This window comes from Python bivittatus, unplaced genomic scaffold, assembly GCF_059951505.1.
Source record: "Python bivittatus isolate LINGU-HERP-01145 unplaced genomic scaffold, Pbiv_v1 ctg000220_np1212, whole genome shotgun sequence".
NCBI classification, from domain to species: Eukaryota; Metazoa; Chordata; class Lepidosauria; order Squamata; family Pythonidae; genus Python; species Python bivittatus.
In genome coordinates this window covers 32105956-32129482 of record NW_028277048.1, presented here as the reverse complement: position 1 = coordinate 32129482, position 23527 = coordinate 32105956, and the positions used below count along the sequence as shown (strand labels likewise).

Here is a 23527-nt window from a genome sequence, read left to right as displayed (position 1 = left end):
AATAGTTACACTTTATCACAAGGTAGGAGTATTTATTTTATCTTTTTATTTTATTTAGCTAATTTATATGGCCACCCAACTCACACACCGTGATTCTGGGAAGCTTACAGAATTAAAATACACAATACAAAAAGCCCATCAGCCCCCACCCCCCACGGTGGCTACAAACACATTTAGCATTTCATTAACAACTTTATAAGATTACAATTCAACATTTTAGAATCACTTATACAGAGAGTGGGGCAAACTGTCACATTTGTCTAGCTGGAGCACTCTGAGCTAAGCTATAAAAGGGGTGGGGGGAATGGACCCTTATTCAGTTTCTTCTTTAGGAATGTAAACTATGGCATGAAAACACTAAACAAGAGATTATCCTGACATTTTATTACCGTGCAAGGAAAAGATTCCCTTCTTTATTTTCTGCATAATGGGCTGCTATTAAAGGTGCAGGAATACTTTTAAAAAGAAAGCCAGCAACCCTCAAAGGCTAGCAATCATAGTTAGACACCATGTATGGTGCCCATAATTGCACATGTGTGCCTCAGAGTCACATTCTTAACTAAAGGATTTTGATGGCCACGGTTCATTCTAGGATTAAGATACCATCTGCAGGGAAACTAAATCAATGTGGTACAAGCATAAAAAGCATGAATTACCACACAGAAAGCCACTAGGCACTAATTGAAGGGTCAAATCATCATCACCCAATATGCCTCTAAGCTTACTAGTTAAGAGGATAAAAGAAAATCCCTTTATTATCTCAAATACAGATTAAAAGAAACTTCACTCAGGAGGCCAAAAAAGGAGCTATTTCGACTAATTCATCACTGCTTTTAATCCTTCTGGCAGCAGCACATATTTGACTTTGCAGCATCTTAACATTAAAAAAAGCTAATGTGATAAACAATGTCATGAGACCAGCCAAAGGTCTTTTATGTCACATCAGTTTCAAGAGAGGAGTAAACAACATATTTACACTTTATCTATTGAAAGCAATGGCTAGATCATATCCATAATATTTGCCAAAATACCAGAAAGATAGTGAAAAGACTCCAACACAAGGCCAGAGAAAAACATTAAACTTAGAACTTGGCAACATTCCTCCACTCCATCTAGTTTAAGATCTCTCTCAGGGATTGAGAATACTAAGCAATAAATATATGCACAGTAGGAACTTACTGTTCTAGGAAGTTATTAACTTCCAGAAACCTGCTAGACCATTCCTAGAACAGACATGGCCCAGAGGAGAAACAGAACATTCCAGAAAATTTCCTCTTGAAAGTTCTATCCCTAGAACAGTAGATTTTATACATGGTTAAGATATATGAGTAGAAACGGATCTTACAAGTTATCTACTCTAACTTCCTCCATAAAGAAATCTACTAACCTAACCCTGTTACATGGCCTTTTAGTCTCTGAAAATCTTCAGTGAGGGGAGTTGATCACTGTTCTAGGCAGACTGCTCCACCACTTCATGGCTTTTACCATACAAACAGCCCTCCTAATTTTCAGAGGTAACCTCCTTTCTTTTAACCTCAAGATGTTGGTCCTTTTCCTGGCCTCCGATTTAATAGGGGACAGGTATACCCCACCTGCACTTAACAGCTTTTCAGATATTTATAGACCATCAGAACTCCCATCAGTCTTCTCTTCTGAAAAGGAAAGGCACCCAGCTCTTTTAACCATTCCTTATAAGGTTTGATTTCCAAACCTCTTAACCTGGTAGCTCTCCTCCTGACCTGCTCCAACATTGCCACAGTACTTTTAAAGCACAGGCACAAGATTGAACATAATATTCCAAGCGTGGCCCAATCACTGCAGAATAAATGGAAGTATTCCCTCCTGTTACCTGAACCCAATGTTTTTGTTAAGGTAGCCCAAGATTGCACTAAATGTTTTAGTGACTGCATCATATTCCCATTGCACACACAGCTGATTATTCACTTGACCCTAAATACTTTCCAGGTGCTCTGCTACCAAGCCATGTCTTCCCAATCCCTTCCTATACATTTAATTTTTCCTACCCTATTGTGGGATCTTCACATAATCCACTGGATTTTGCCCAATGTTCAAGGTCATTTTAGTTCATGATCTTGTCTTCTAAGATGTTAGCCAATTCCCTCACCTTGCTATAATCTTCAAAATTTAGTAATATTCTTTTCCATTTCATCCTCTGTCACTTAAAAAGATCCTGAATAGCACTAAGTTAAGGACAGTTAGGAAAAAAAATATCTTCACTTAAAGGTTTAAGTGTTCTGTCCTTAGAGTAACACCACAAGCAAAGAAATTACGATTTCCTTATTACATTTTACATTGTAAGAGAAAGTAGTAAAGCCATCCCTTACATTAAGGTTCTTAAATGAATCTCACTTTTAGACAGCTGATCAGCTTGTGGCATGCTTTCTATATGACTTACAATGAAAAACCAGTTGTGTAACAAACTGATCTAATAAAGCATAAGAATCCTGGCCAGAGTTTTAGAATGCACAAATTTTGTGACATCTGAACATATTTGTAAAAGATTTTATGCGTAAGAGAAACTGAAAAATCATCTGAAATCACTGCATAATGTGGCCATCCATTTAATAATTTCTATTAATGTTATAATTACTCATTTAGCTAGCCAAGACACATACCTAAGAATACTCCCTATAATCTATCCAGTTTTCCCATTATTTAAAATATGGGTAGCTTAGAACTTAAGCTGTAGAGGAGAATGCCATTAGTTAATTCTGTACTTATACACAATTTGCATTGTCAATGAATTATAGTAACACCTGGTTTTCAACTTCTACAAGTACCAAAAAAATAACATTCTTTTGTTTCCAATTCCTGGTACCACCCTTCTGTATTACCCTCAAGTAAACAGCGCCTTGAATTGCACCCAGAAGCAAACTGGCAACCAGTGCAGCTCATGAAACAGTGGTGTCATATGGGCATACTGAGGAATGCCCATCACTGTCTGTGCCACTGCATTCTGGACCAGTTGAAGCTTCTGCGTGGCCTTCAAGGGCAGCTCTATGTAGAGCATTTTAAATAACTCAAGGCAGCAAACATACCAAATACTCCTTCCTCCTCCTATTTTCCCCACAACCACCACCATGTGAGGTGAGTTGGGCTGAGAGAGCGTGATTGGCCCAAAGTCACCCAGCCAGCTTTCATGCCTAAGGCAGGACTAGAACTCAGTCTCCTCCTTTCTAGCCTGGGGCCTTAATCACTAGATCAAACTGGCTGTTGCAGTACTCAAGCTGTGAGGTGACTAGGGCAAAATTGACTGTCTGAAAGGACTCCTGATCTAGGCAAGGGTGCAACAGGTGCACTAGATGAGGCTGTGCAAAGGCCTACCTGACACAGCTGCCACCTGCTTATCAAGCAGAAGCTGTGAGTCCAGAAAGACTCCCACATTGCACACCAACCTTGAATGGGAAAATGCTACCTCATCCAAGATTAAAGATGGAACATCCACAGATTGAAGTGGCCCCAACATCCACAGCAACTTGGTCTTTTTAGGATTGAGTCAGAAATGGTTCTTCCCCATCCAAACCCGCAGAGCCTTCAGGCACTGGGACAGAATCTCAACCACCACCACTTACTCTCTCAACTCTGCTGAACAGATTTTCAAGATGCAGAAGGGTAAGAATCATCATTAATTCTTTCTCCCCTCCTGTTCCTGCAGTGAAAGTATTTCATGAGTATATTGCCATCCACAAAAAATCTGGTACGAATCCAAAGTACAGATGCAGCCAAAATTATTGGTACCCCTCCACTTTTCCTCACAGAATCCCAATCTGCCATGAAATAAGTTGAAACCGATCTAAGTAAATGGCATCCACCATTCTTTATTCCATAGCCCATAGACCAGACATTTTGCTTTTGGTTTATGACATATTAACAAATGACAATACATTAAACTAATCCAAAACAATATCCTATAATTTATGGGAATACCCCTCCCCAATATTATCACTTTTTTTGTTCTCATTTTTTTTTATTCATTCATAAATATATATAGTATCTTACTTCCTAGGATGATTTTTACATATCAGAAAATGAATAAAACATCAAATAATATCTGATTTTTTAAAAGATTCCCAAATATCAAATGGAATTTGTTTTCTCTACCAATCTGAACTCCATCTCTCTCTGTTACTGATGTTTTCAGTAATCACACAAACTGAGAAATATTGAAAAAAAATTATTATTTTACCTTTTGCATAATGTGTATTCTTCACTACTTGTGACTCCCCGGGGTGGGGGGCGAAACTGCCAGCCATCCTGACATCCTGCCACATGATGATAAAATGCAAATTATTTTTCTGTTTACTGCTATTCTTTAATTCCTGATATATATAGGTTATCCAGAACTAAGCCACATAATTGATTACAAATATTGAACTAAACAGCAGGCAGTTCAATCCAACTAACAAGTTACGCTGTATTCCAAGCAAAGAGAAAGCAGTGATCCTCACTAGCAATAATATCTATCAAGTGATATCTAAAGGAAAATGACCCAGAGGGAGTTTCAAAAATCAAGAGCTATTATTTTCCATGAACATTTGCTCATCATCTTCTTATAATTATCAGAAATCACTTACACAAAAAGGACCCTGGCACGTCAGTTTTACCACCATTACCTTTCCTGGAGCTTATTTCCAAAAGGTGAGTTGCACTTCAGAAGAGGACACAACTTCCACAAATAGAAAATTTTTATTGGGTGCAATCCTTTGTCACCAGAACCCAATTCCAGAAGCAGGGAAGATTACCAGTTAATTGCTCTGGATTGGAAGCCATATTAAAAACTACATTCCTTTTTTTCAATCAACAGTAGAGATATTGTTCCAGCTTCATATATTCTGTATATGCATTAAACATTAATACTATATTAAATGAGATGAAATTAATTGTGAAATGTCAGAAGAAATATATGCTGTCATGTTAACATTTCTGTTAGATTTGATGCATTTGATTAATTTTTAAATAAACATATTTGAACTCATCCCATACAGAAAAGGCAAATATGCAAATAAACCAACAAATGAGGAAACTGTTCTACTATTACTATTTTTAACATATGGAAAATCCCATCTAATGGTAACATTTCAAACCTTAAGTTTGGGATCCTAAGAAGCCCCAGTGGGAGATTAACTTTCCTGATGTCTCCATCCCTTCCAGTTGCCTGAAACCTCTGAAAGCCCTCCCTCAGAGTCAGAGGATCCCCCAGCTATGAGTGTGATTCGGAACTGAAGCCTCTGTCAATGTTAATTTCTTTCCTAATCCTATTAATTTTTTTTTTCACTCGACTGATACAGAATGGTAGGAGAAATATGCTTTTTCTACATATTAACTAGCAATTCCAGTCTTTACTTAAATTAAGACATTAATATTTTGGAGTGTACCTTCTTCCACCTCTTCCACATGATGTACTGAGGGTATTTTACAAACTGCTGCCTGCAATCATAAAGAATACATTTGGCATAGATCAAAATCAGTTTCAAATATGCTTCTGAATACTATGTATATAAAAATTAAAAATATAAAAATAAGTAAAATATTAGGCTTCCGGGTGAGGATCTATAGTGGACTAGACATCCCTAAAAGAGCACTAGACTAGAGGTCCCTGAAGAATTAACCTGGCATTTCAAGGCCTGGTGGCCTTTGTTGCTACCTATCTAATCATAGAATGCAGATATCAGAATAAAATTCTCCACAGACAATTTTATATAGAAGGTGTGCCCTTAGGTAATTTAAGCAATATTCTCTACTATGGGCATCCAACAATCACAGATTTCAACTAAGACTTCAAAGCTGTCAATTTGGAAAAGTTGAATTCACACTGTAATAATCTGCAGGCTGCCCAATTTCATTTGGAGCCCAAATACATAAGCCTGATGCAGAAAGGTGAGGCTTTCTGCCTTCCACTTTTTGCCTTCCATTAGAAATTACAAATAAATGAAGCCTATTTGGCAGTTAATAGTAGTAGTCTCTTATGAAAACATGAAGAGCACCAAAACTCAGCACAGTAGCTTTTCTATCAGATACCTTTGAATTTTGTTTGTTTTTAAGGAAACTGATGATAATCTTTTTATTTCTTGGCAGAAATGGACAATAATTTCAGGCATAACTGCCCCTTCCAAGGGAATCAAATCTACCAGATTTCAGAGGAACATAGAAGAGGAGTCTTTACATTTCAGAATACCATATAAGATATGGTGTTCAGAATACCACAGATAAGCCAAAAATTTTAGGTGCCAAAATACACCCCAAAAATTGGGTCTAGCTTATCAGTGAGTATATATGGTAATGCTTTTTTAAAGTACTCGTATATCCTATATCCCGAATATACTCAAGTATAAGCCCATCCATGGATAAGCCAATCCTCAAGTTTTTAATCAAAATACCATGAAAAATGTGCCACCTGCAGATAAGCCAATTATGAAAATTAAAACATACAAAAATTTCAAGGGTCAGCTTATCTGTGGGCGGCACATTTTTCATGGTATTTTGGTTAAAAATTTGAGGGTCGGCTTATTTGCAGATGGGCTAATATGTATGTATGTATGTATGTATGTATGTATGTATGTATGTATGTATGTATATACAGTATGCTTTATTCTCCTAAAACTTTTGTGGACGGTTGTAATGAATAGACACACAATGTAACAGGCAGTTTTATCTTGGATTCATGGAAATTTTATAAGAATAGGTGTTGCATTTTGTGGAATGGGAAATTTTAAATGTGGGTGAATAAAATAATGTATTCTCGCTATGATTTTTCTGGCATACTTCAGAGAAGTGGCCTTAGGCAAGCAACCTGAAATTTCTCAAAAATGTCAGAAAGATAGTTGAAGGAACTGAGGAATTATAATAAAATACAGTTTAAAGCTTTGTGTATTTGTTTTGCAAAACTGAAGCCAAAATCACAAAAAGTGTTATAAAACAGAAATGGATTCTGGAAGAGCATACAATGACTCAAGACAGAACTGGTACATCTTCTTTTTAAACCAAACAACTAATGCTGCACCGTCTTCTAATCTCACATACTTTTTTTTTTATCACTTCTGCTCTTGCGAGAGAATCAGCAAATATTAAATACTTCAATATTATGATACATTTTTGTGATTAAAGATACTGCTTAAATTGTTCTAGAAGTTAAAGTTATTCACAAAAGTACCTATACTCCCCTCAATTATTCCTCTCACTATTCAAGCATTTTTGTTACATTAAGAATTTTATTTATTTATATTTAATGGAAGGCTGTCTGTATCTCCATTTCCATACCAATTATTAACAAAGCAGGCTTTAATTAAATCTCCTTTGGAAGAGACATACTTCAAATCAAACATGTCCCAAATTAGTCTGATGCTGAATTAGTCTTAATTCAGTGGTCCCCAAAATTTAAATTTAAGCAGTTTACTATATCATTATCAATGTAAACTAGGAACCAGCTATATGGTTTTTTCAAGCACCATCAAATACATAATTCCCCAAGATGGCATCTGTGGGACCTCAAAAATAAGTTAAAATTAAAACAGTCAAAAGTGTAAGAGGGTCAATTGTGTAAGAGGGTCAAATCTCATATGATCATGGTATTCCCATTTTAAATTTTGTAAGATCTTGGACAAGAATGATAAAATCTTGCAAGATGCTGAGATTTGGTCTAATTTAAAGAATTATAGTCCAGCTGTATGAATCCCATCCTTCTAGTAAATCTATGAACACTTACTTGAGAATAAGACTCCCTGGACTCACTAGAACTTACTTCCAAGTAAGCATGTCCAGGAAAAGGCAACTCATTTTCTTAAGGCTTTTTGGATAATACTAAACTATACCTTGGCATCATATACAGGTAGTCAACTTACAACCATTCATTTAATGACTGTTTGAAGTTACAAAGGCACTGAAAGAAGTGATTTATGACTGGTCCTCACACTTACGATCATTGCAGCATCCCCGTGATCACGTGACCAAAATTCAGGCACTTGGCAACCAGCATGTATTTACAACAGTTGCAGCGTCCCGGAGTCATGTGGTCGCCATTTGCGACCTTCCCAGGGAGCTTCCAACAAGCAAAGACAAAGGGGGAAGCTGGATTCACTTAACTATCATGTGATTTGCTTAGCAACCACTGTGATTTGCTTAATGACCATGGCAAAAAAGGTCATAAAATTGGACATGACTCACTTAACGACTGCATTGCTTAGTGATAGAAGTTCCAGTCCCAATTGTAGTCGTAAACCAAGGACTACCTGTAAACAAAGCTAATGCAACCACAAGAAAGAAATCAAGTTTCACTAGCTAAAGCTTCTTATCTTGCATCTCCCTTTTAATTTCAACTATGGTTACTTCCAACAAGCAATGTTTAAATCATATTTTATGATGCTGGCTTATTTAGTAACAATAATTTAAATCCTCAATTAAAACATTACAGGGAGCTCTTATTTACAAAAAATATATGTTGCCAATAACATTATTGCTGCAAAGGTAGGAAAGAAGGGAGCAGATGAGTCTAAGGCCAATATAGGTTTGTTTCTGCAATATTTAAACATATTTAAAATGTAAACCCAAATTAGCAATACTGTTAATAATGATAATTGCACTGTGTAACATAAGATAGGCTACAGTGGATAATTGCTACCAAACAACAGATAAAAGAGGATATTAAAAATGCTAGTTAAATTATGGCAGTCACCTTCAAACTGGGAAGACCAAAACTGTCTGGTAAAAAAATTTCTTTATTTCAGGAACAGGCATATTCTTACCTCTGTTTCAACAAGAAGGTTTTTCAGCCTTGTCAGATCTTTAGTTACCATCCCATTCTGCTAAGAAAGAATATAATCACATTTTGCTTATTTGTCATCTATTATGAAAATAAAAACTGAAACATTTTTTGTATCAGATTTTTTCATGGTTAATGTAAATTTAGTTCTGAGAGATGCACACAATTTTTAATGTTATTTTTATCGCAGCATTTGGCTGAATACTGGTATTACTATAGAACAGTTTGAAATATGACCCATCAATTCAATTAAAGAGGGTACTTTTTCTATTTTGCTGAAACTACCTCCCCCTTTTGCTTGATAAAATGCTTCTTCCAAACATGACATTGCAGTGGCAACCTAAAAAACTAGCAATAACATTACATTAATATTTCAGATTGGAAGTCTGCATGGGCCATCTTAGTGGATAAGATTCCAAGGATAAATTATGCAACTTAACTTTGCTTTCTGTAGTCCCTTTTTGCTTATTATGCAGTACACCATAATGAATTCACTTACATGCTCACTGAGGAGGGGGCAAAGGCCTGCAAACCACTGCCAACTGTGGTCTGCCATGTCATATAGGGTTTGCACTATGATTAAGCCTTCTGCAATTGTCCACAATTTCTAATACAAGTACATACTAATCTGAACATTTACTGCTGAAGAAAACTTAAGGTATAGCACAGATACAAATATGAACTACAGACAAAATTTTGGTTAAGGCAGAGAACCTTAGCTAAAATTTGAACCAGAAGCCTGCATCGAATTAATCTGTCTTGACCATGACTCTGTACCATTCAAACAAACAGGTAAACAAATGGTTAACTCTACTGGCAGCCCTTCAGACTTAAACTACTCCATGAAGTAGAAGAACCATGCTGTAGCAATTTGCCTATTGCTCCAAATCTGTTTTATCTCCACTCAGAAAACCTGTCTCCGAAAATTAAGAAATCACTCACTAAACAGCTTTTCTCCAGCCCATGCATGTTGGTGCTAACTGAGATTGGGCCACTATCCACTTGTATTTTTATTTTATTTTTTTTAATCTAGAGCTGAGGCCTGATTTCTGATGTGTATTAGGGGAGGAAGGAGACTTGCAAACAGCTTCTGGCAAAGTTTACCATATCATAAGAGGCACATATCATAGGTAAGTTTTCTGTAGCTGTTTCCAATATCTAATGAAACATAGAGAGCCACAGAGATGACCACGGAGAAACTATGCAGAGACAGTTTTAGCAACATGTATAACTCTGGCTGCATCCTAACTCTCTGGGGTATATGAGAGAGGAAAGGAAAATGCTGTCAGGCTTTCAACATTGTGTTATTATAGCCTATATCAATAAAATACTATCCCATAATCTGATTTTACTGAATGTGCTGTGAAAACTGGCCAAGAAAAAAAAAGTTGACAAACTGGAGTTACTGGATTCACGTATACTAAACCAAGCAAACTCTCATTATGATGTAAACCAGATCATCTATCTATGACTAATTCAATACAACATAATTTTATTACAATCTTAAACCAGAACAAACACAATGTTACAAACAGCAAAAACATAGTAACATTAATAAATTTAGTAAATATCAGCTTCTATATCCCAGGCAATATAATTAGCAATCTGCTTCCCTGAGGGATATTGAAGGATGCCAGGTTTTAGGTGCAAAAAGGCAATATTTTGCAACTGAGTAGCTCTCTGGTCCTTAACAACTAATAAAAAAATCATCTGTATGACCTGGAAAACTGGTTAATAAAGTCTGGATAAGCCTTAACTGAGAATCAGCATAAAACCTCTGGCATTAAAGGATATGTTTATTAGGGTCTTCTTTGTTTCAGGGACATAATCTCTGAGATACTGGGATTTATTTTATTTACCCTCTAAAAATGCCAAAGGGAGGACATTAAAGTAAGTTCCAGAAAATGCCCACAGGTATTTCAAATATGCAACTGAAGACAAATACATTGCAGGGAAAATGCTCTGAGTTTCCCCAAGAGATCAGTAAATCCCTGTAGTTTGTCTTCAGTTATTTTATCACTTTATGTGTCAAATCCACTGCTTGATGACCTTTCCAGTATTATCTAACCCTGAAAATAACAGACATTCAGGGGACAGACCACACAATTATAATTTACTGATGATGCTCTTCCATCATTGAGACCTATGATTACCAGATATCAAAAACGAATGCAGTCCAGCTGGAACTAGATGGATCTTCAGCCATAATAATAACATTACTTGCCAAATTTTGGCTTCAATTTTAATCAGCACAGCCAATATATCATGCTTAATAGAGCTGAGCAGGAATTTGATTAAAGGGTAATATGACTGAATCATACTTCTGAATCAACTTAGTGATTCATGTTTTGCTGAATATACATGTTTTTCCAAATTGAATCAATTTGACTTACTAAATTAACAGTTCAAATGAAATCAACTTGTTGAATCAAATCAATGACTTGAATTGAAGTTTGGATGATTCATATAGTCTTAATGCTTTATAAAACAGCTAAGTGACAAATATGGTCTACTGCTGCCCCATGCATTCCTAGTCACTTCTCTCAGAAATAATCAAAGTGGCTTCTGTCTGTGTGAATGTGATTAGTGTCAGGTAATTTTTTAAATGGAAAACTAACTAAAAAGCAATGGGATCAATACAACCAATATACTTTCCAATCAATCCAACAGACTACAATTCAGGTGGCATTTTAGCATTCTCTTGCAACCTAATTTTTATGTAATATATTACACAACAGCACAATTATGCAATATTTGTTGATATCAATAGATTCTCCACAACTATGTTCAATTATAAGATTAGTTTAACTCTTTTATTATATAAAACGCAATTAACTTTACCATTAAACATTTTGGGGAAAAAATGAGTTCTAAATCTGTTTTTTCCATTAGCAAATGTTTTGTTCCCTTATCCCTAATGCACAAACTGATATAATCTGTTCAAATATAAGATTCTGACCATATAAGCAGAAATTCAGACATGCTTAATATCACCTTTGGATATACTTCTTTAGGTTTTTAATATAAATAGGCCCAAATGAATAAGATAAAATACATAAAATAGAACTCAGGTAATTTCATTTAAATCCTGAACTGCAGTTAGAAATCTAGAGTCAGTAAAGTAGTACTTCACTCAGACAAGAGTTCTTTCATATCTTTTCTTCCATTATGATATCTTTTGCCTCCTTCAATTCAATACAAAGTTGTTTTGGAAGATTGAGAAACCCTCTGGAATGGATTAAAAGAAACTTGGGGCAAATCAAGAGAAATCAACTACACTGCACAAGAGAAAGTATATTTCTGCTTGCATTCAAAGATGCAAATTGAAAGGCATGTTGCCAAGAAACTGCATACAAGACAAAGTATGAAGCCCATATTCGCAATTGCACAGAATGCAAACTAATACTATTCAGGAAAAGACACACACAGAAACACACACACACACACATCCCAAAGAACCAGAAAAATAGCAAACCAAAAAATAGAACTCAGGTAATCCATATACATCAAAAGAAAGGAAGCTTACACATTGAACGAAAAGAGTCAACAGCCCCCTCATTCCCTCCAGCCACTCCAAAATATTCCCTGCCATTGCCCTAGTTTGTTGGCCTCCTTCAGAACAAAGTTGTGGGCTTCAACTACTGATCAGTCTTGTTTTATAAGAAGATTCTGACGTCTATAGGGGGGTTAAGAACCATTTTTGAAAATAAGTTAATGCTGGATTTTAGCACTTCAGATTGCAGCAAGCCAATCTTCCAAAGTTGTTATTGTAACAAGGTGAGGTGAGGTGAGGTGAGGTGAGGTGAGGTGAGGTGAGGTGAGGTGAGGTGAGGTGAGTGGGGTGAGGTAAGAAATTGTGAGGAATTGATGCTATAAATGAATCATATTCTAGCCTAGATCTATCATATCTCAGCTGCAAAACTCTGGCCAACCACTAGATGGCAGCAAAGGGCCAGAGGCTCTATATGTTTTTGCTGGCACCTAGTAATCAGTCAGATTAAGCAGCCTTGACATGGCTTCCCTACTCTAGTGACCACAATAAATGCAAATTGATAGTTAAGTCATTTTTTTCTAATAATAAACTCAAGAAAAATTCTCAACCTATTTCCACCAAGATCTCAAAGACAAAAATACAGTAATAAAAACAGAAAAGCATGTGTCTCTGTTCTATTAGTCAGCACACTGAGAAAATTACTTGATAGTGTTTAAAATCCATGCCTTTATCACATGAAACAACTGCCAGCCTGCTAGCTCAAAGTCATGGACGAAACTGGGGTTCCTGTCTCTTCATCTATAAAGATGAAAATATTTTAATATTTTAATACAAAGCAGTAGAAGGTTGACACAAGTCGTCTTACCATGTATCTAAAGTATATTATTCTGATAACTGTAGTGAGAATCAATGCCACTTACCAGTGATTCACCCATCAGTGAGTTAGAAAGAGCGTTAGAAACAGCCTGTAGCTTCCCTTTAAGATGCACGCAGCCAAGCACTGCACGGAAAGTGTCCCCTTCCCTGTCCAGTCCTTCTCCCAATACTGCAATCAAAAGCAGATACCATTATTTGCCATACTATACAGACAACACTCAGCCAACAGAAGTCACAATCTGCAATACAATTTGCAGAGTACTGTAATCCTATTAATTATATACAATTTAATTCTGCTTAGGCAATTCTCCTTATATTTTGGAAATATATATGGTAGCTGACTTTACCTGACTCTCATGAATTTACCTACCCACAAACAAATAGGTGTCCACAAATGTTATGGTGCATCTGAGGTCACTACTGACCACTGAGTACACGAAGACCACTGAGTTTTTTCCAGTTACATGTTTCAGGAAAAAAAAAGAAGTGATACAAATATTTACACACGCTTTTTCATAGCTAATCTAATGATATATATGAAGAGTTGTTAAACATGAAAACCCAATGTTTACAATGGAGATGTGGATCCTGGATTACATTAATCAGTTCTTCTTTTCAGTCCATGGCTGCATTCACACAGTTCACTATCCATTATTCATTCAAATGAATGAAGATAACCAATTTAGAATCAAAATACTGTTACACAGCTATGCATTTCAGAACAAGTGCTATCAACAAATATAAGCATTTAAATTCAACTGCAGCACTTAATATGGCCTGTGGCACAGTCTTGACTGCTAATGTTCATTATGAGAATAGAGACTTTTTGAAACTCTAAAGCTGGAAGGGGAACATTATCAGAGTTGCCTTTGAAGCTGACTAGTTTAGACCTCTTTTTCCCACTACAATCAGTCTCAAAGGGAAACCTTGTACTGAATCTAATAGAAGACTTTTTCCAGGCCTAATTGCAGCATGTATGTACATGTAAGGGCATAAGAGGAAGAGAGAATTAACAACTAAATGAATGTAAAGAATGTGCTGAAATACATGTGTTATCCACACGCTCTTTCCTCTCACTGCAGACATCCAAGCTGAAGCCACGGCCTGGCCTCTGTTCTGAGCTCTCTGCCTCCAAATGGCTCCACGGCTCCAGTCTTCCTTCCATGTATCAACATTCTTCCTCTCAAAAACAACAGCTAGTCTATTCATCTCTCAATCTGACCTTCCCCAATTCTCAGTTCCAGAAACAGAGCCCATGTCACTTATCCATCCACCATTTTGAGGGAGTGTGGGTCCAGATACACTACTCAAAGGCCAAGTGTAGCCTTTAGCTTAGAAAAACTGTATACCTGAAGGACTACCTTGTGTAAATACAGTTCTTGAATAAGCAACTAACAGATAGTACAGATATCAATTACATATAGGATTCTGAAATAAGAAACAAAGACTTTTTTTACCAGTCTAAAAACACAGATTTGAACACAGAGACAGATTATATCTCAGATTTGTCTCCTTTCTAGCAGCTAATAACAAAAACTAATTAATTTGTTAAGTTGCACTGTTTTATAAATCTTAGAAAAAATGGGCAATCCAACAGAGTATAATATCACTTATTAATTATTTTACAATAATATTTTCTTTGGATTAATGGTAAAGGAAATAGCACATTAAAGCAAGAACAGTCTTTAACTGCCAGATTTAGTCTCATATTTAGTTTCCACTTTTATTTCATTCTATTAACAAAGTTATTCCTAATAGATTACCTCCATCTGTGCAAATACCATTTATTGTAATGGGTAGAAAGAATAAGCTTGAGGAACAGGAGGAAGAGCCACTACCAAGACAATGGCCAGACAAAAGAATTTGAGTCCAAGGCAGAACTGTAATCCAAACAAGCATCTCAGACGAGAGCCACAATTGGACAATTCTATTTCACTAGCAAATTAAGTGCAAAATCATTTCTTAATGTTTAGAAACTGTAAGAAACAATTTAATATTCATACCATGCCTACAGTCTTCATCTGCCTTTCCATAGTTTTTCTGTAAAAAAGAAAAAATAATGGTTAGCCATAAAATTATAACCAATAGATCTGTGCTTTTAAATTAATTTCATCAGACATTTTTATTTATTCAGAGTTTCATAGCCTATAAACATAAATATAGTCAAGTGTTAAGAGTACAAAAGCTTCAGTGGTTTCAGGAGAACATTATATACATATAATGCACTGGAGTATTGCTGATTGTTAAACTGAAGATCAAATTTACTCATACAAACTCATTCTTCAAACATGCAACCTAATATAGCTAAAATGGCACCAGGCACACACAAGAAGTGGGTATCAGCAGGTTTGGGAAAACACCAAGATTTATAGAAGTATGTAAGAGTTTTAAGAAAAAGGGGGGAGGGGCATCGTAAAATAGTCCATGAGGATTAAGCATGCTGAGTGACCATAAAATGACATTAACTGAGGGGACAGACTGGAGTTCCAAGGAGGGTATAATTGAGTGACAGGAACAGTAAATAGGAACATTTCACACATATTTCTTGCAGGTTTCATTTGAATCTAAAACAAAAATAAAAACCAGCTTTTTGTATCATTTCTGAAAATAATAAAAAATATTAATTTACTGTGGATTAATATGTTGCCAAAATCTATAAGAACTAAAATGTAAACTGACTAATATCTCATCAAACTGATTTGATGAGTCTCACAGTCTTATCACTATGGTTCCTCCTACACTTCCATCATCTCAACTCAAATCCCTCATAATCATTTGAAGATGATCCAAGATTGTTATTATTTTAACATTAAGAATAAGACCCCAAGCTGCTCCAGCTCCTATAGCAACCAAACTCAAAGCAAGAAAAAAAAAGTCCAAGCGGCCTCTTTCTTTACAGATGTGAAGAGAAGGGGAAAACTGATGACAACTTGTCAATCTCCTGCCACCTCACTTTGCCTTGGTTGCCGAAAGGAAGATAGGAAGCTGTCAGGCCAGCATTTTCTTTACCAGCCCTCTTGGGTAACTGTAACTCAGAAGTAAGGCAAGAGTTCCCCTCAATGAGAAAATGGCATAGTTTCTAGCTCTTCAGATTTCCAGCTGAAGATGAGCTTCAGAGCAGCTCCCTTGGAACTGCAGGTGAACCAAAAGTGAGTGAATTCAGATACCAAAAAGACAGCAACAAGGAAACAATGGAAGGCAAAGATGATCTGGGAGTGGCACAAACACATCACATGGAAAAGCCCAAACTTAGGTATAGCCAGAATTCTAACATCAAAACTGATGCATAAAATCTGCATCAAGAGTTTTACATTTTAAATGTAATACCTAAGAAAATCTTTTTCTAAACTGTTTTCAGTTTTTAAATTTGAATACTTATAGGCACCACCAATAAAAGAAATAGCAAGAATGTCACAAATCAAAATCAGAGATCCAATTTATTCAACCTATAGCTTGTCTTTCTACCCAGAGACCACACAAGACAGATGAAAAAAAAAAGTAGGGCAAACAAAACTTACATAATTGGTATTTGAGAGCTGTTTTACATCCCTGCTGGTCAGCAACTAATTTATAAAATGTCTCTTATTTTAAATAACTATTTAAAGATGATAATTTTGTTTAAAAGCTGTCCAGTAAGTTTCATACTCTTAAAATCTTCCCACACTTTTCTGAAGCATATTACATAATTGCTTCAAATTTCAGTCTAAGGGTAGACCAAATCTCAAAAGCTATTCAGTGCAGATCATGTTTAAATTCACTCGGTATCAGATCTATTACCTCAGTCCAGTAACTTCTAATGCTTCCACTGGATACCCATGCTGATTTGCTTCCCCATCATCTCTGCTTAAAGAATTACTCTACCAGTGATTAATTCATTTATTTCCCCCAATTCCAACTTCCTCTGTTAATGTCATTTTTCTGTCTTTAGAAGTTCAAATATTATATTTTATCTCATATGGAAGAAAGCAGTATATTAGGAAGCACATGCTTATGAAACCTACAAGCACAGGAGACAAGACTGGCAACACTACAGTTATACAGCCAAGCAGATCAAACATATTAATCCACAAAGAACTGTTTGCTAGAAGCAGCATACGAGTGTGATGTCAAGAAAGGCTTTAATTCAATTCCTGCTTATACAACCAAATTAAACTATTTCACTTGATTCTGTTGTAAGCATCACACTCACGAGTTGTAAAGAAGAAGCGATTCTATAGAGAAGACTTTCAATTTTGATGCAGTCGATTTCAGCCTGACATGCTTCTGAGAAGTGAGTGGGAGGGTACTGGCTGAGGGAAAAAAGGGCTTCTGTACAGTGCTTCACCGCCACTTCGTATTCCTGCTGTTTGAGTGATTCACATGCTTGGTCACATGACTTCTCTGGTCTTCTGTCTGCCATGACTCAGCGACAGAAATCCTAATATGAATCAGGAGCATTTCAAATGCAGGTTAGCTTTAATACCTACACTCCCACACACACACATACACACACATGGATCTGGCCCCACCGTTTTGCACGTTAAGTAATTGTACTTTTCTGTGTTCATCTTCAATAAATTCCTCTCCCAATCCACTGAAGGGATTCTCTTTTTATTTTCCCGTTTAGGGAAAGGAAGTACCTATTTTTTTTACAACAGAAGATGCTGTTGGAATCTGCAATTGATGCAGTAATTGAAAATCACAATCACTTTCATGTAGCTGTTTTCTCCATCCTTCTCATGCCATTGTAAAATATGATTGGGCATAATCCACTTAGGCAATGATCTAATTGCAAAGTCTGTTGAGATTGTTAAAAACAGTCCACAACTGCTGCCATTAAAATACACAGCTAATGGCCTAATACGTTATATGCCAGCTTTGATTCAGTGAAATCCTACATATTGTTCATCAAGGAGAGCTGAGGAACTGTTGCTAGGAGCATTCATGTCACTAACATCTTCGTAACTAATTAGGGCTTCTGGGAGTTTTGAAACAGACGCTCTGCAGTAACAGCCAATGGTAGGAGAAGGGGAAAAGTAATTTGGACTAAAACAGAAAAGAATTGGGGCTTCCAGACCTGGACAGGAGTCTGCACCACAGAAATGAACTGATACTGATCTGAGAAACTGCTTGATATTATTAACCAATGTCAATAAAGCCAAGGAGTTTACACTTCTAAAACCTATTATCATTCTTTGAACAAGCAACATATTATACTGTCTGAATAAATTGTTGGTGAAGTTAAACATTTCTGTTGATGTGACTATTAAACAATTAAATGAAATAAATGTTATCAACTGGATATAGGTCCTTTTGGTATTCTGAAAAAGTGGTGCAATCTATAAATACCATATACCAAACTTTCCTAATCAGAAGTATTTTATCTTCTACTCTAGTAACACATCAGAAACTGAAATAGGCACACAAGAAATGGGCAAAGAAACAATGTATGTTTTTTATTGTCATCTTCAAAAGCTAATTTTGAATTATTAATTACATTATAAGTTTAAAAAATTAATCAATTAATCTATCCATTAAACTCTGTGTTTACAGACACAGCCAAAAGTATTGGTACCCCTCCAGTTTTTCCCAAAGGATCCCAATTTGCTGTGAAACAAGTTGAAACTGACACAAGTAAATGGCATCCACCATTCTTTATTCCATAGTCATAGAGCAGACACTTGGCCTTTGATGTATGACTTGTGTCAGTTTCAACTCATTTCATGGCAAATTGGGATTCTTTGGGGAAAAGTGAAGGAGTACCAATACTTTTGGCTTGCCTGTAATTTTGATTTCTGTAACTCATAGAAATACCCTGTTATAATGACCTTCTTAAATCTTGAGTATGTCAGTATATTGCATATTTTCTTGGTGGTGGGATGTGGGCAACCATCATCACTGCAAGAAAGTCTAGACAAGAAGCACATCCAGGAGCACGAGTTCTATCTTTATTGTTCGGTTACATTAACAGAATCTTGCAAGACTGAAAGTATTTCTCGCCTCCTTTCCTTTAACTTTCTGGAAAACTGGGGGGTCCCTTCTGAAACATTTCCCACACCATCCTCCCTTCTGTGGGTGAAGATATCTTTTACATGCTGGTTGTCCTGTCTGCAGCTCTCCCTCCTGTCTCCTAAGGTCATTCCCACATACCACTGCAGCAACAGTATTTTGGCTTGCAAGTTAGTCTCTACTGTAGAGATCCTACCTCACAAAGAATAGTGTGAGCAAGATTGGGTAAACCTAGGCTGCTACACTTGTGGCATATATTGACCACAATGTGCCATAACATATCCATGTGGGATAGATAACCTAGTCTACATATTATATATCTTTCTAAAAAGCATTACATGAAAGCCTCAATTGACCAAGGCTATGATGGGAAGGGGAGATCAATATCTACTGGCCCACCTGCTGAAGACCACAGCATATACAGTAGAAGACTGCAGATTGCAATGTAAGAGGAATAAATGTGAAAGAGAATTAACAATGAGATGAAAGTAAGGGAAATCAACATCTGTGTGTCTGGTGATTCACCCAGACTTGCTCCTAGAGAGTCCCCAGACTCGGTCATGCAGAGTTCCTAAAACACTTCCCTGCAGCCTAACACTCACTCCAACTGTCTCCAAACTGGTTCTGGATCAGAGAGGACTATGGGCACAGGCAGGGACCGCGAATCTGGGAAGACAACAGGGTCGCTCTGAATGCGGCAGACTGCCCCAGCTCTTAACTTTCCAATCCTGCTGACTATGCCAGGCTGTTGTGGGAAAAATGCCCACTTAAATAAGGAACCAAGTGATTGGAGACAGATGAAACAAAATATTATTTATTGGCATGCACAACTACAATGATCACTAGGTTCCTGGCCAAATGAATGCAAAATAGTCCAAAACTAAACAAGGTTACAGGTTATATGCTGTCTGAAACGTTACATAGAAATAATAAAGAAAACAGTGTAAATCGTACTGTGACCTTTACAATCAGATGTAGTAACTGATAATACTATGGGATGACCTTACTTGGACTATCCAAGCACCTCTACATTCTGCTAGTGGGACTTTATACCCGCCCTAATTACAGATACTAACACTTTGTACCATAAACAATGGCATTTATTGTGCCCATATACTACCTCCCTTTAAGCCAAAGGAAAAACAACAGTCTGGTTTCTATTATTTGTTTCTTCTCCCTCCAGGGTCATCAAGCAGTTTCAGTTTGCCTGCTCCTTTTTATTTCTGTGTTTTTCCTCATATTTATGCCATGTACAAATTATCATACATGACATTAACCCTCCACACTGTAAAAGGGGAGAAAGTTATAGATTTAAATTAAGGTGATCTGATCTTGTAGAATAGAGCTGATGAATATATGTGGGGAAGTAAAAGTGTAGGTTTAATAAAGAATGAAAGGGCTAAAATATGTCACCTAGGTTGCTATGAGTGTCTATAAAAGTAGGAATCCACAGGTTGATGATAGTTGAGCTAGTGAATGGTAAAAATGGAAAAACTACAGATTGAGTTTCAAGAAAAACTGTTCTGAATGCTACCCAGAGGAAAAAATATTTTGTTAAGTTACATGAATGGATGTGTGGAAATGAGAGGAGAAAGTACAGAAAAAAGAGATATGGCTATTCAGACCCAAATGTGCCATATGGATTTTGTGGCCTGAAGAAATGAGAACAATGATTTCTTTGTCCATAATGTTTAGAAAAAGTTCTGGGGGTTTGTTGTTTGCTTTTGAATATGTGGTTTAAGGATAAACCATATATATGGAATTAATGTACAGTATAATTGATTTCTTTGCTTATGAGGAAATACTGAGAGAATTAGTGAAAGATACAAGGGTGGTATGAAGTTCTGAATGCAGGAAAGACAATTTTTTGATAATGTCAAGAGGAGATCTCATCAAAATATGGACCTGGCAGAAAGAAATGAAAGAAACTAGACTGAAAATGGAACAACTTCAGGAAAAGAAACTATGAGTTCTTTATGAAAACGTATTTTAAGACAGATATGCTCCCAGCAGAATGAATGGAAAGTGGATGTAAGGAAAGAGGAAGCTGTGTGGAGCAGAGCAAAAAGAATTGTATTATGGAGTGCATTGGAAATGTGTGAAATTGCATTAATTGAAAGTATGAAAAAGGATGCTTGATGAAATGATGAAGTAAAAAGGGCGGTAAAGGAGAATAATGCACATAAGTGAGTGGTGTAAAGATGAGGATGAAAGAAATATATTTTATAATATGTATAGAGTGAAAAACATAATTGCAAAGAATGTAGTCAGAGGACTCAAGGAACAATGAAAATGAAGAGAGATAAACAAGGATCCTTCAACAGAATGAACAGAATTAAAAATACCAGTGATGAAATGATTTGGGATGAAACTGAAGTGAGGGAATGCTAGAATTATCTTAGAAATCTGTATGGGAATGACTGTGATATACCAAAGAGTGAAAATGAAACAAACTATAAATGTTACTATGCAAAAAAAGAAAAGTTATAAATGCTATGAGGATGCTGAAGATATACATGGTGTAATGGAACCAGTGTTAGAATATGGATCTCATTTATTTATGGAGTGGCTGTGCAACTTGTTTAGTACATGTGAAAAAACTGTATCTGTGTCTGATTGGAAGAATGTCACTACTGTTCCCCAATATAAGGGGAAAGGTAGCAAGAAGAAATGCAAAAATTAATTTGTTAAGTTTTTCTGGGAAGGTGCTCAGCAAAGTTCTGACTGAAAAGGAACACAACATGACAATCAACAATATTTTGGAAGAGCAGTGTGAATTTATGCTGGGCACTAAATGTGCAAACAAAAATTTTGTTCTTCAACAGGTCACTGAGAAATTGTAAAGCTTATGATAAAGTGAACAGGCTTGAATTATGGAATATTTTACTCAAATAAGAAGTTAAAATTTGGTTGCTGAATGTGATAAAAGGAGTATGCATGTGAATAACTGGAAGGTTTAGTGAATGGTTCAATATACAGCAAGAAGTAAAGTTGTGCGATGACATCTTGGTTGTTTAATGTTTTTATAGATAAATGTATAAAGAATCCTTGTGGTGATGTCAGAAGTGGGTTGATTGGGGACATGGATGTACTTTTGTATACCAATGATGTTGTATTGTTCTTTGAGAACTCAAATGATTTGCAGCCTATGTTAGACAGATTATATGATGGAACAAGAGGAAGGGGAAGGCTGAAAATGCTGTGGCTGGATGGAGATAATGAGATCCTGAAAAAGAGAGAGGTGATAAATTTAAAGAACAAAAGTCAATATATGAAGTCGTGTATGGATGTAGTAGAAGCAAGGACAGTTTGTAAGGTTAGAAAAGTAATGACAGATATAAGGAATGGTGTTGTATAAATTAACTTTAATTATCTTTCCCTTTCTTAACCCATGCCTTTAATTTCTTTGGCTTATTACTAATTTCTCTGCATAACACTGATTATCTTGAAAAGCAACAGTGTGGTGGAAAATATATCCTGATCTCTATGAGCTTAGCAGATTACAACCTTCACATACGCTGTTTTTTCTTCAGATCGTGTAAATCTTTACACATTTCTGATGTCAACCAAGTATAGTGGATCAGGTTTAAATCACAGGTGTCCCATACTATCCCTACTTCTCTTCTTCTAGCCTAACAGTGCAACACTGTGCATATTTCCGTGGGTGCCCTGACCCTTTGGAACAGCCTCCTTCCTGAGATTCTGAAGACCCCCACCTATCAGTCTTCCAGAGTGTTGGGAAGACCTGGCTCTTCGCTAAGGTAGAAGTGATCCCAGGAAATGAAAATACAAATGTAGAATTAGTGGGATGATGTTGTTCTGTGACTGGGATATATATGGGATTTGGTTTGAATAAAACAAATAACAGAATAAAAACATATTTATTCTGTTTTTATTGAATATCATTGTAAGCCGCCTAGGCCTTATAATACATAAGACAGGCTGACATGTAAACTTTCTAAATAAATACATACATACATACATACATACATACATACATACGTTCTTATTATGTCCATTGAGGTTCACTTATGAATAGGGATGCATAAGATTGCAGTGTAAATCATGGTTATCAGGATTAAAAAAAAATTTAACAGAGTAATTCTTAGTATGGTTCAAGGAGAAGCAACTATATAAACCTACAGTAGAAGAGCCATAGATCTTTTGAAAGATCTGAAGCTTTCCAGCTTTCCAGTGAGACACAGTTTAGTGTAGTGGTTAAAGTGCAAGCCTAGAAAGCAGGGGAATGTGAGTTCTAGGCCTGACTTTGGGCCAGTCCCTCTCTCTCAGCCCACCTCACCTAACAGGGTTGTGGTTGTGGGGAAAATAGGAGGAGGAGGAAGGAGTATTAGGTATGTTTACCACCTTGAGTCATTTATAAAAAAGGCAGAATA

At 36.3% G+C, this 23527-nt stretch overlaps 1 protein-coding gene across 10 annotated transcripts in view; it reads right to left on the bottom strand.

Annotated features, from left to right (window-relative positions):
• HELZ (helicase with zinc finger) overlaps positions 1–23527 on the bottom strand; it is a 160590-nt gene that overhangs the window by 113459 nt on the left and 23604 nt on the right. For 3 of the 10 annotated variants that reach the window (XM_088138276.1, XM_088138278.1, XM_088138277.1), the window contains 6 exons: positions 17335–17562; positions 15149–15185; positions 13190–13314; positions 8760–8819; positions 5397–5448; positions 4208–4283 (listed from right to left, as the gene is read on the bottom strand). In XM_088138276.1, coding sequence (XP_087994402.1) covers positions 4208–4283; positions 5397–5448; positions 8760–8819; positions 13190–13314; positions 15149–15185; positions 17335–17544 — 560 coding nt within the window. In that variant the 5' untranslated portion in view covers positions 17545–17562. Of the gene's footprint in view, positions 1–4207; positions 4284–5396; positions 5449–8759; positions 8820–13189; positions 13315–15148; positions 15186–17334; positions 17563–23527 lie in introns of those variants that run through there. The other 7 variants (XM_088138279.1, XM_088138281.1, XM_088138285.1 and 4 more) reach the window with 4 other exon arrangements.